At 41.2% G+C, this 13,717-nt stretch overlaps 1 protein-coding gene across 2 annotated transcripts in view; it reads left to right on the forward strand.

The window, feature by feature from the left end:
* The window catches only part of DACH2 (dachshund family transcription factor 2), a 226,220-nt gene that overhangs the window by 169,322 nt on the left and 43,181 nt on the right, over nt 1-13,717 (forward strand). For both annotated transcript variants that reach the window (XM_057376193.1, XM_057376194.1), the window contains exons 4-5: nt 13-168; nt 4,529-4,701. In XM_057376193.1, coding sequence (XP_057232176.1) covers nt 13-168; nt 4,529-4,701 — 329 coding nt within the window. The remainder of the gene's footprint in view (nt 1-12; nt 169-4,528; nt 4,702-13,717) is intronic.

The following is a 13,717-nucleotide window of genomic DNA, read 5'->3' on the forward strand; positions in this document are numbered from 1 at the left end:
TCTGTTCTGCAGGTGGCAGTGAATCCTCCTGGGATAAAGAGAAGCTGCAATCCCCCATCACGACGGGATCCCAGCACAGCATCGGCCACCCCACGCTGTCCGGGCAGTCGAGCCTCGGGGGTGCACACCCGCTCAGCCCTCTCCAGCAGAACCATCTGCTCACCAACAGTACGTACTGGGATCTACTGGGATCCTACTGGGAAAAGGGAGTGCCTGGTGGAGCCCTGCTGGGGCTGGGCTTGCCTTCCTTCCCAGCTCCTTCCTTTTGGCTCCGTTCTGTTAGTTCTAAATGGGGATTTTTTCCCCCTCAAAATGACATCTTGTGTCTTGAAAGACAATGGTGACTGGCCTTTCCTTTAAAATAGTTAGGATAGATCCAAAAGTGAAAAACTTTTTCATAATAAGTAATCTTGATAACGTGGTAATGACTAGCGATATGTTTGTGTTATTTAATTCTTGCACCTGAATTTTTTAATGAGGATTTCCAATCTAAATGTCATCTAGAAAAATGGAAAGACACTTTTGTCTGGCAGAGTGAGTCCTATTTTTTTTTTTTTTTTTGAAAATACAATTTTGGATGCCCTGTAGTAGCTATCTTCAAGTGGTCCCTCTGTAGAGCTCTTGAATGCACAATAACCTGGAATAATATTTTTCAGTGAATTGGTATCTTGGTCTTGCCTTCCAGTGCAGTCATTACTAAATACAGAAGTACTGTATTATTCAGTAGGCATTCATCATAGTAGCAMATAAAAACAAAGTTAGATTATCAAAATGTTTTTCATTAAGTCTTCTTAATGAGTAATGTTAAATTATTGACTACGCAGTTCAAAGACAGCTCCACAACTTACTTTATGAAATACCTATGATGCTTTTTCAAATCACATTTATAAAATGTGTTATTTATTTTTATGYGAACTTAAGGAAGGAGATCAGCTTTTTTGTATCACCTGAGTGACTGCAGGGTCAGTCCTTCCACTGTCATCTCCACCAAGCCACCCTCTGGGATCATCCAAGTGACTATTCCCTCTTGGAATGGTCACTCACTGATGAGCTGGGGACTGTCAGTCTTTAATTCACATTTCCGTGGCCTGGGTTGAAAGGAAAAATAATCATGGAGTTGTTTAAAATTTTAGCTATGTGAAAAAATTCTATCCCAGGTGAGAATGCTGATCATGAAATAAAATAGGAGAGCAAGGAGTAAATGCAGAATGTCCAGTTAAAAGGTTATCCACTGAAGCCAGCTGTCCAAAACAACTGGAATAAAGTGGCACAGCTTAGATTTGGGACTTAGAGCTCCTTGCAAAGCCATCTCTTTTCTTTCCCTTAGGAAGGGAGCAGGTGAAAAGCCAGCCTTCCCCTTCTTTGCACCCAAAGGGGGAAGGAAGGGAAGAAAAAACTATTCCAAGAAAGTTGTTTGGGATTAATATTTTAAAAATTAGTGAGGAGTAAAGTTTTTCCAACAGTTGTTGATGGATGAAGAATGAAAAGCTCATTCTTTTTGAATTCTTGTTGCTTGTTTAAGCTCTTCATCCTCCAGTTCTGAAAGTTGATTTCTGTTGTTAGGTTTAGTGGATGAGTGACATTTCAGGCTCCTCACACTATTTTAGGAGTAGTCARTTCATTGGTACCTCTGTCAGGCCCCAGACTTGAGCAAATCAGAGCTATTGAAATGACTCCCACAAAATGAGTCTGCTCTGTCTGTGGGAAGATGTGCACCCAAGCATTTTGGGTTAAGTGTCAATAGTTAAAAATCACCCAGTCGTAGCACTCAAATTCTCTGTAATTTATCCTTTCATTTTATATTCTTGCATARTTCAATACCTGGATTTATTTGGCATTGCAGGCATATCGTGTTCTTTGCTCTTAATGATATTTTCCAGTGGATTTTGTAGTAGGTGAATGTCTGTAGGCCATTAAAGGCTTTGCTGGATGTCAAACATTATGCCCAATGATTTGCAAGTGCAGGATATATTTTCCTCGTAGTCCTCCGAAACGTTTGACGGATTGTGTCTTAAAACTGGTGATGTGCTGTTAAATTCTGTTTGTAGTTTGCATTTAGTTTGCATGTCAATTGGACTTTAAGTAGACATACAACTCAATGTGGCCAGATGGTGTCTGGGAGTTTTGGAACTCTACAGAGGATGAGGAAAGATTATTGGGCTGTTAAGGGAGATCTGCAGGGGAACAAAGGCTTGTGGATGCAGGCACTGGAGGGGATTGTCAGCGTGGTTTGAAGGGAAGGGAGATGCATGTGGGCCTTGCTTATTGCCCATCATAATTAATATTGGCGTGGATCATCGTCTCAGATACAGAGTGAGTCATTAGACAGCGCAGTTGTTGATCATGATCCACTCACGTTAAACAGAAATAGTGTGGGAGCTGGGAATATTGCAGTTCTGCCTTTCCTGGTGGGCACCCTGGTGGTTTTATATCACTGGAGTCAAATTCTCTGGCAGTAACATATGTCAGTCAGTGGTGGTGTTTTTTTATTGTTAGTTCYGTCATACACCAAAATGGTGACTAGCCTTTCCTTTAAAATAGTTAGGATAGAGCCAAAAGTGAAAAACTTTTTCACAATAAATAATCTTGATAACATGTGGTAATGACTAGCTATATGTTTGTGTTATTTAATGCTTGCACCTGAAATTTTTAATGAGGATTTCCAGTCTAAATATCATTTAGAAAAATGGCATGATACTTTTGTCTAGCAGAATGAGTCCTATTTTTTTTTTTTTTTCTGAAAATACAATTTTGGATTCCCTGTAGTAGCTATCTTCAAGTGGTCCCTCTGTAGAGCTCTTGAATGCACAATAACCTGGAATAATATTTTTCAGTGAATTGGTATCTTGGTCTTGCCTTCCAGTGCAGTCATTACTAAATACAAGAAGTAATACACATGCTGAAATGGATATTAATGAAGTATGAGAATCCAATTCTTGCTAGCAGTATCTTCACCTTTTTGGCAATGTCAGGATGTGCAAGTTGGTCCAAATAAATTTCATACCTTCTTAAATTGGTTTATATCCGTAGCAGAAGACAATTTAAAGTGACATTTTGAAAATTAAAACCTCTGGCAACAGTTTTAACCTCTCATTACGTGTTGCAGTTCACAGACCTTCTGTACAATCGTTCAGTGGTGTCTGTAGTCCAAGCCACAGCCTCCTGGATTCAAGAAACAGTCAAAATATAAGAATTTACTGTCAGATTGCCTSAAGTGATAATAGGAAGAGGACTCGATAGGAGTCTATGATCAGATAAAATTAATAAATATTTATCYGATTGATGCCTAAATCTGGCYGCCTAAAACAGAGGCTAGAAAAAAATTCAGAGAGTARAAGCATTTCTATTTATGGCAGGGTCTCCAGGTGCATTCAGGGCAGTCCCACACCCACAATGGACAATGGCTCACGGGTTTTTCACCCTTTCTCACTTTTGTCCATTTGCACATTGGGATTTGCTGAATCCTCCAATTGCAGCTGCAGCTGCAGTCATTGACTCCAAGTCAGTTCCCCCCAGTTCTCTGTTGTTTCCATCTCTTGGGGCCTGGAGAGGAATTTTTTTGTGTAAAAATGGGAGAGCAGGAGCTCAGCACTGTCTGTGGAGTTTGGAGTTAAGCACAGGATTGTAGATACACGAAAGTATAGAAGCTGAAATCCTAAGGCATCATGATATATTGGCAAACAGGTGAATTATACTCACGTTTGGTGGGGGTTTTTCTCTTTATTTCTCTTCTGGAAGGGCTCATTGACCTTGCACAGTGGTTTATTCATTGTGTGCACAGTTCTCGTACAGGCGCATTGGGCAGTGCCATGGGGTTGGGTTGGGTTGGGTTGGGCTGAGTTGGGCTGGGTTAGGGTTGGGCTGGTTTAGCACTGGTTTAGGGTTGGGTTAAGTTTGGGTTGGGCTGGGTTGGGTTGGGCTGGTTTAGCGCTGGTTTTGCGGTGTTGGGCTGGTTTAGCGCTGGTTTTGCGGTGTTGGGCTGGTTTAGCGCTGGTTTTGCGGTGTTGGGCTGGTTTAGCGCTGGTTTGTGCAGCGTTGGGCTGGTTTAATGCTGGTTTGTGTGGTGTTGGGCTGATTTAGCACTGGTTTAGGGTTGTGTTAGGTTTGGGTTGGGCTGATTTAGGGCTGGTTTAGCGCTGGTTTGTGCGGTGTTGGGCTGGTTTAGCGCTGGTTTGTGCGGCGTTGGGCTGGTTTAGCGCTGGTTTCTGCGGTGTTGGGCTGGTTTAGCGCTGGTTTCTGCAGTGTTAGGCTGGTTTAGCGCTGGTTTGTGCAGTGTTGGGCTGGTTTCGCGCTGGTTTCGCGCTGGTTTCTGCAGTGTTAGGCTGGTTTAGTGCTGGTTTGTGCGGTGTTGGGCTGGTTTAGGGCTGGTTTAGCGCTGGTTTTTCGGTGTTGGGCTGGTTTAGCGCTGGTTTTGCGGTGTTGGGCTGGCTTAGCACTGGTTTTTGCGGTGTTGGGCTGGTTTAGCGCTGGTTTTCACGGTGATCCCATGGCTCACACATCCCCCTCTCTCTCTCCCTCTCTCCCCCAGGGATAGACCTGCCGTTCATGATGATGCCGCACCCTCTGCTGCCCGTCAGCCTGCCGCCCGCCTCGGTGGCCATGGCCATGAACCAGATGAACCACCTGAGCACCATYGCCAACATGGCTGCRGCTGCACAGATGCACAGCCCCCTGTCCAGGGCCGGYGCCTCCGTCATCAAGGTACAGACACGCTCTTTCCCTGCTAAAATCACCCCATGTTTCTCAAAAAACTCTGCAGGGACTCTCCAGGGAGGAGAAGGGCGAGGCGGGGAGATCTGTTCCAAACAAAAGGGTTGTTCTCTTTCTGATTTTCCAAAATCGCCTCAAATTGTTTCTCTTTTTATCAAGAGTCTGCTTCCAAATTAGGGCAGATTTTGTTCTGAATGCTTTGGTTTTGCTGCCTTTTTTTGTTTTTTTTCTTGGATTTTGGAGTGGCTGGGAAAATTCAGCAAGGCCAGTTCCCATTAAGATCCAAATTCAGGATTAAGTTTTGTAAAAACTTAGTGTAAAAACTTCTCTTTATATCAKCATACCTGCACAATTATTGACCAGGTAGGGAAAACATCTCTCTGTTGTCCAGCTGTCTACTAGTTTATGCAAGTCACTAAATTATTACGAAGTGGTTGAGATTCCATTGGTTTCAACCCATCACCTTTTCTTTCCCTGTTCAGAGACCTCCTGACAAATTCCTAATCTAAACACAGCGGTGGAATATTTGTAGCAGCAAGTAAACTTGCAGGGGCTTTGATTATATCCTAAATGTTACCAGTGYGTCACAATGAAGATTAAATATGTATTTGTACACAATGTTAGTGCTTTGTAATTCAAACCACAGTTTTTGCAGGCAGTTGGGTTTCACAGCATTATTTAGCAGGCTCTTGCTGATGGGAATTCCTCATTTACAGCAAKTTTTTCCCCAACACCTGCACCAGAGGATACACAATATCTCCACAGCAACAGGAGGTCTCGCTGGCACTCTGGTGGGAATTATTTCCTCTCATGTTCTGGAGGAAAATGCWCCAGTAGCCAGCGTGACAGAGGCACAGTGAGCATCCTTTGCTGTGTTACTCTCACCTGTCAAGTGGTGCTGCATCTTCCTMTGGTTTGTTCCAAGGGCTGAAAGTGTAGATGAATTTTATTTCAGCGTGATGCTCCTTTTGTCCTTCCCTTAATGTACAGAGTGATGACCAGTTAACGTGAAATTCTTGTACAAAGTAAAACATTATTTTGTACAAAGGTAAAAGAAAAGCATTGCTGCTCCTGCTGTTACTAACACTTCTATTGTAGGACATTATTTAAGTGCATTTAATAAGTGGCTTATTTTTTAATAACAAAACATTGCTAGTTTTCAATAGAATGCAATCCCAGCATCATGTTTTTACTTAGAATGAATCAAATACATTGAGTGTGTGTCTGTTTCCRTAGTCTGATGACTAAAATACCACTTGGCCTGTTTTCCATAGGTGTGAGAATCAGCTGCTTTATAAGGTTTTCAATGAAGTCATTATGCTTTTTATATCACGTTTGCCATTTAGAAATAAGCTGTTCTACCAAGATGTGCATGATCAGCAAAGTTAACATTTAGTGCTCCAGAAAGAAATGTCATAACTRTGAAACCTGATTTCTTCCTGACAGGAACACCATAAATTAGGGAGGCACAATGGCCAGGCTCACAAAACCTTCTGAGCTGTCTATAATGTGATGTGATGTGATTACAGCAGCGCCGTGGCTGCAGGTCTGGCAGTGGCCCCATGATAAATCCAGCCTTACAGGGATTTACTGCACATCTGAAGGAGCTTGTTGGGTTTGAAWCTTGGCTCAAATGGCTCAGAAGAATTTCTGTTATTGAGGGTCTTGTATGGAAAAAGCAAAATTTGATTTCTCCACCCTCTCRCTCCTCCTTCTTGCACCCAGTTCTTGTGAGTTCTTTAATTTCAGAGCTGTTGTTCAGCTGGAGCTGCTCTGGAGTCCAGGAATGGCCTGAGATGGGCCCAGTGAGGGGTGGAACTTGGTTAAGCACTCTTGAGTCATGATTTGGGCTGGAGAGAGCAGTGAATGCTCAAAGCCAGGTTTTTGGAGCACCCTGCTCTAGTGGGAGATGTCCCTGCCCATGGTAGGGGTGGGGTGAGGTGACCTTTAGGGTCCCCTCCAACCCAAACCAGTCTGGGATTCTRTRAATAAATGTAGCARTTTAYYRTCCTCCAATAATTTTGTTCCTGAAACTCAGAAAAAGCTACTCAGGGACAATATTTTCAGGTGCTCAGAAAGAAAGTTTGGATGAGGCCTTGACAAAAAACTGAAAGGATTTTTCACTGAAGTTTGTAAAACTCCAGCTTCAGAGAGCAATGCCCTCATCACATGAAGGTTTTTATTTTTCAGTGCACCTCTAACAGATATGTGACTAAAACCACTGGTTTACAGAATTCCAGCCAAAACACAGGGAGAGGGCAGGGGAGAGGTTTGAGGTTTGGAAAGTGTAGGGAAGGCTGGCAAGAGCCAGGTCTGGAATTGTGGCTGTGAAAACCTTTGTTCTCTGAAAGGCTGCTGTCCCTGATGTCCTTGGAAAAGGTCTGGTGGGAAATAATGGGGTTGGGCTGAGCTTGAAATTGTGGAACCAAATCCAAACCAGGGCCTTGAGCTGCTCCTCCTGTGTTAGACATGCAAAGAGCACTGAGAGGAATGAGGCAAAACTTTATGCCAGAGATCTGGTCTTGTTTTCTCCCAGATTTTCCCTGCTTCTCATTTTATTTCCCTTACATTTTGTACTCTCCCTGCTCCTCTTGCTCACGTCTCACCCTCTTCCTCCTCGTGCTCCCTCCCTTTTCTTCTGGCAAAGATCCTTGGAGCTGCTGAGGGATGTGCTTCTCCTGAGTAGGAGTAGCTCTGAAAATTGGTTTCCTGCTGTCCATTTTTCTTCTGTTGTCATCCCCTCGTGCCTCCTGCATTCCTGCTTTTCTCTTACTCTCTCTTGCTGTCATCAAGGTCCCAGTTAGGAATAAATGGCACTTCTGTTGAGTTCAAATGAGAAAAACAGAAAAAAAAGTAATTAAAATTCTTTAAAAAATAGAGTATTTTAATTTTTGTATTTCAGAATTGATTGAGAATTTCATCCCAATGTACTTTAGAAACTAATCTGATAAACAGAGCAAACCATTATGTGAACAGCAGATGTAGATGTTCAGTAGAGATTTTTGAGTCTCCTTTTCTTTGAGTTTTGTTTTTCCCCTGATTTTGTGTGATTGTTTAGGCACTTGTAAAGGATGTATATGACATGATTTTAAATTCCCTAARGAGAATACAGATGGGCTGTGTAATTATTGCTGAGAGGTGCTATTTTCTGTGTGCTTTCCAACTCACATTCATAATATTTACCTGACAGCCAGAAAAATGTGGCCATCTCAGAATATTGTTCAACCCTTCTTCTCACAACAGAAACATTTCCCATTGCAGAATTTATAACATCAGTAATTCCATATCCCTGTGTGCGTTCAATCCATTACGAATTGTTTTCAGAATATTGCAACATTTATAAAAGAAAACTTCTCTACAATGTTGGTGATTTTTCTCATCATTAGATTTATTCTGTCCTGTTCCATGGCACATGTTCATTGCTGGCAGCTGGAATAGGACTGGGATGTGTTGGAGGAGTGACACRTGAGACACAGGAGTTTGTTTGCTTCTTGTAAGGTTAATTTTTGAGGCTGGATTTGAGGGGAAGGAGTGAGTGTGTAGGTTTGTATTTCTTTTTTTTCACTGATTCAGAGAAATTTCTCTGCTGGGAGATGGTCAGATCCTTTCAAATGGCATTAAATTCCCTTCTCATCTCCTCCTTTAGATGGAGGCAAGTCCCTCTCCCTGCAGTGCCAAGAATGCCTGGCTCTTTACCACCCTCGTTGAGAGGTTTTAAGCATTATATACTTACTTTATAAACTTCCAAGTGGAAAAAAAATCCAATCAGAAACATCCCTTTTTGCAGAGCTTGCAAAGGCAAATTGTTAGGCCGAGCACATCTAAGCTCTTAGTTCTGGCTCAGATCCTTTCAGTATTAGCTCAGTCATTTGCATTTGTCCTTAATAACTGATATGGCTCTAACATGGATGAGGTGGAGCATTATCATCATTAGTCCTGGGAGTGCCTTTCCTCCTTTCCATGGCTGAAAATCAATTCAGGAGAGGAGCACAAGCACAAAGTTCCCACTGTGAGATCCTTTCCAGTTTCAGGCTCTCAGATTCAGTGAAATATCGAGATTTGAATCCAGGAGCAAAGGTTTCCGTGGTTGTCCYAGCCATGCTAATTTAAGAAAGGGGGAAGAAGGCAGCTCCTGTTTGGCTGTTTCCCAGCACCATCTGATCAGCTGCACTCCTCTGTTTGGCTGAGCAGCTGGCAATTAATGGATTGATAGGAAGTAGTCACGAGGTAATGGAATTAGTGAGTGAACATCTGGTATTAAAATCAGTAAATGTAGGGAGTTTTTATGATTTCTTAAATTCTGCGAGGAAATAATTKCCAGTTGACTACAACTGAAACAACTCTATGTACACAGTGAAAAAAAAAGATTGAGTTTTAAATGGCAAAGTACATATTTTAAGCGAATGACTTCCCGATACACTGCAAAAGATGAATGGGATCCAGCTGGCTTTCAGACACACAGATCCTATCTTGGTTTTCAGACCAGCTGTTTACCTTGTTCATCTAGTCACAGGTACTAGAAGGAGCTCAGAGGACCAACAAGWCACCCCCATTCTTTGTGTGTGCTCATTTCCAGGCTGGAATGACTCRAAATGCAAACCCAACTGCTCTTCCCTCGCTCAGGAATGGTGGCTGTGACCATCCTGTTTCTTGTTGGGGTCAGTTCAGGTGCAGAACAGCTCCTCCTTCCTGTGTCAGGGGATTCTTCTCCTTGGAAAAACCTAAATTCCATTTATGTATTGCATTTCTSAGTAATCCATCAGTTAAGGACTGTGAGCTTTGGAGCACTATTAAAAATATGCTGGTTATTAGAATTCAAGCAACATTAGTATCATGTAAGGTCAATTGGAAAGAAATGCATCTTAGTATTAACTAAAAAAAGGAACTGTTAGCAGTTCAGTTCTTTGCTGACTGAATTTTKAATTGTTTTAACTTTTCTTGCTCTCCTCACTCACTGAGGATGGGATTGAGCCGGGGAGGTGGGAGCAGAGCTCAGGGGGAAATGGGGCTGGAGGTGAGGAAAGCTTCAGTCAGGATCTGCCTGTCCTGCCTCACAGACCCCTCCAGAGCAGTCAGACTCTGGTTTCTAGAACTTTTTGTAACTCTGTAGTCCATTTTGAGGATATGAATGGAGATTTTGCAGCCACTGGCAGGCTGAGGTGTGGCACAGTGAACATCCCAGTGGGGAACCAGTGTGTGAATCAATGCTGGGACTTTTTCTGCCAGAGCCCATGAGCTCTTGTTTCTCCAGCATGGCCAACATCACCTCAAAATCTTTCTTACAATACTTGAAAACTCTAACCCAGGCCTAAAACTTGTAGAATCTCCATTTTTCCTTYCTTTCCACTTATTAGAGAGGGTGAACTCCAGCCACTGCAAAGCCCTGTAGAGTAGAGCAGCAGCACCTCGATTAAATATGAAATACCAAGATAAACRTCTGAATAAAACATCCAGAACTCAGACAAACTTGCAAAATGTGCTTGTCAGCAGTGAAATGCCATTAAATCCTTTAGGAACTCGTTAATAGATTAACATTTGGAAGAGTAATTACAACTACATTACAACTAAGGATAAAGAAAAGCAAAGGAAAATCCAGCAGCATCRTTTCTCTGAACTCTTGGCATAAAATGAAGATCAATGCTGTAAAAAAAACAGAAGTAAGGAATTAAGGTCAAGATGATTATGTCAAAAATAGGTAAGCTGTTCATATCYATTTCAAATAAAATTAGACAAAAATAAAATATATAAATATGTTTCAAAAAATAGTGGGGATGCAAGTGCTGTGCAGTTTTTCCTGTTATTGGTGTGGAACACTCCCTCCCTCACAGGGGAGAGAGGAGGGATGTGGAGCTGAAATCAGGGATGTCTGCAAGTTGGGTGAGTTCACGACTTCAGTGCTGTTAAACTAAATCACAGCTAAAATTAACAATGTCAAGCTTTGTAGCTACATTTTCTGAGGCACGGAAGGACACTGATCTTTAGTGAGACAAATATATTACCCTTCAAGAGGATTAAATACTGGAAAAGTCCTTTTTGAGAATTTATGTTACAGCTCTGTAAAGGAAGGAAAAAAGATGAGATGAAGTAGGTACTGTAGGTAGATAAATAGGTGAGATCTTGAGAAATGTTTTCATTTTTCATAGAATTCTCACAATCTGTAGAATCCTTATGTATAGTTCATTAAATTATAACCTGGAATATTAATCTTGCAAATTTATGAATAGGAAGGAATACAAATGGGGAAGATATTACTTTACTTATGAATATTTCTTTATTACTGTGAGTTTACCTAGTGTGGGATGGAGCCATATTCAAGGGGGAAAAAAATAAAATATTTGAAAAGTAACGAGGTCATAAAATACATAGATGACAAAYAAAATGAAGTCATCAACGTGCAAACCAAAACGCTAAGGTTTTAGATTTGCAATTTTCCTATTTAAATGCCCTCATTGATTTGTTACAAATACTGTTAACCCTGTGTTTGGAAAATGGTGAGGACATTATCGCTTGTGTTCTCATTTGTAATAAAATAGATTAACTTGCTGTGAAATTTTAACTAGGCTGAGACACAACAGCAGCTACCTAATGAACCAGAGCACATTGCTGTTAAGTAGCTAAATAGATGCATACTGATTACAGGACTGAAAAATGGATCTGTTTACCAGCAAAGGAAGAGTCTGCTCATAAAGTTCGTCATTGGAGTAGGGGAAATTCAGCACCACGATCCCACACAAATATTTGGAAATGGACAATTTCTTGGTCCAGYCTCACGTGAAGATGCTCCATCCCTATTTGTAGCATGGTACAGAGGGAATTTCAGCTCCTTTGGTGTTTGTAGGGGAAGCTCAGCCTTCCCTGTGCATGGAAATTGGTGGAACTGGTGAGACATTGGGTGACATAATTGACTGGTTCTCTTACAAAGTGATTCATTGTGTGATTAAGAATGACATTATTACTTGACACTTCTTCCTGCAGATTTTCAAACCAAGACTCTGAGTTTTGAGGCAAATTACTCGAAGCAGAGATCATTTCACAGTGAGAGACAATGGGAAATGCAGTWACCAGAAGGAGCTGGAATACTTTGCTTTTCCAAATCATCAGCTTTTGAATTACTCAAATAACTCCCATTTAAGATGACATATATGGCTGTTTGTGTGATATCTAAGTGTTAATTCCCAGTCATATTTGTTCATGGGGTTTTTTTGCAGAACAGTTGGCGTGTCCTCTCCTTGGCTATTCATTTTCATGGTTGCAGTAGACAATGAAATTTACTTAAACTATGCACTCTTCTGTAAAATTAATCATTTCAAAATGATAACTTAATTGTAAATTGAGTGCTCTTTGTGGTAAAAAGAGAGGAAATCATGCCAAAGAGGACTGTTAAAACACAAATCCAGGCAAATGGAATTGCAGTCAGAGTTGTAACCTGTTAGCAGGAGCCTATTTGGAAGCTATTATTTGCAGAAAGGTAAAAAACCACACAGGATTTATACACTTGGGATTGCATGTGTATGATTCATTGTTATTTAGGACAGTACTTCTTGGGGGAAGAATGTGATGTTTGAAAGCAGCTCAGTAAGCAGCACATCAGAGAGTCCCAACCCCCTTTTACTCCTCTGTTCCTCTCAGCAGCCTCTAAACCCTCTCTTTTGGAGCCCACAAGGAATACATGAGACTTTAAGCTCAGTGACTTGGACTTTTTCCCCTCTGCAGAATCTGAAAACTAATTTGTATAAAACCATTCAGTTTTCAAAATCGTCAAAACTTGTGACTCAACTTAATGGACTCATATCTGTTAAATATTAGCACTAAAAGTCTCCCTTTAAGATCTATTAGTTCCTGTATGTTCATTAAATAACAGATAATTAGTGAAACTGATCCACTGAGGATTAGCAGCTATGTAATAGATACACATCTGTTCCATGGTTTGGGGCTGGGTTGTTATTTAATGTACAAGAACTGTCCTATTAAATCCACATCCAGTGCCACGTTCTCAGCTGCTGTGGCTGGAATAGGGAARTGCCACCCCAAGCTCTGAGGAGGATCCAATCTCATGTTCCCTTTGCATCACTCTCACAGGTGTCTGTAAATACAAAGGAGAGTGTGGCTTAGAGGGTTGGTTTTAATGGGTAACAGAATCTTSTTGTTGATCTTGCTGGAGTGTAATTAATGAATGGCCCTGATGCACCCAAACAGCAGYTTTTATAGCAGGTATTTGTAAAGGAAAAGCTTTGAGAACAACCATTCTCTTCCCAAAGCTACATTGTTGATTTAGGATTCCACCTAGAAAACTACATGAGATTTTTACTGATTAAAGTTCCCTGGCATCTTCAGGCAATTTGCAAGTATAAATACACAGAACTTCAGAGTCTCATTTTTCAATTTTAAAAAAAAAAAATTACCCTTTTGTTTCCTCCTTACCTGTAGCACTGTATATATTTAAATTAGGGGTTACTACCAAAGTTTCATGTGCAAATACAGATGTAAGARTTTGCAATCACACTCTTCTTTTGGTTAGCCAGTGGTGCTTTTTGTGCAAGAGGGAAGTTTTCTCCAGTGCCACAGCTTTAATCACTTATCCAGGTGCTACCCTGAGAAGAAGCTGCTGTAATTTATTCAGGTACAGGTTCAAATTTACAAGTGTAGATTTTAATAACAAATTTGACTGCATTTACTGACAGTTTAGTCCAGCTCTGAATTGTTTATTTGAAATACATGACACATATATGGCGATACTTCTGCCCGTAGATTAGAAGGCATGAATAGAACATGAAAGAATATTCTGTATGTTCCTAGGTGTAAAAAACTTAAAACATAAAAAACTGCCACCAAAAAAAAAGGTGTCCAGTGATCAGCTAAGCACAGCCCCATTGCTCGTGAAGCCTGTGTTAGTTTTGGCTGTGAATGGYGTGAGCTCTGCTCCCTGTTTATCTCAGAAAGGTTGTTTGTTATGGTTGCTTTGAAGCCAGCCTGGTTTTTGTGGTGTGAGCTGTTGGAACGAGCTGGC

The sequence above is a fragment of the Malurus melanocephalus genome, unplaced genomic scaffold (genome assembly GCF_030028575.1).
Source record: "Malurus melanocephalus ecotype Western Australia unplaced genomic scaffold, MMel_1.1 scaffold_272, whole genome shotgun sequence".
NCBI classification, from domain to species: Eukaryota; Metazoa; Chordata; class Aves; order Passeriformes; family Maluridae; genus Malurus; species Malurus melanocephalus.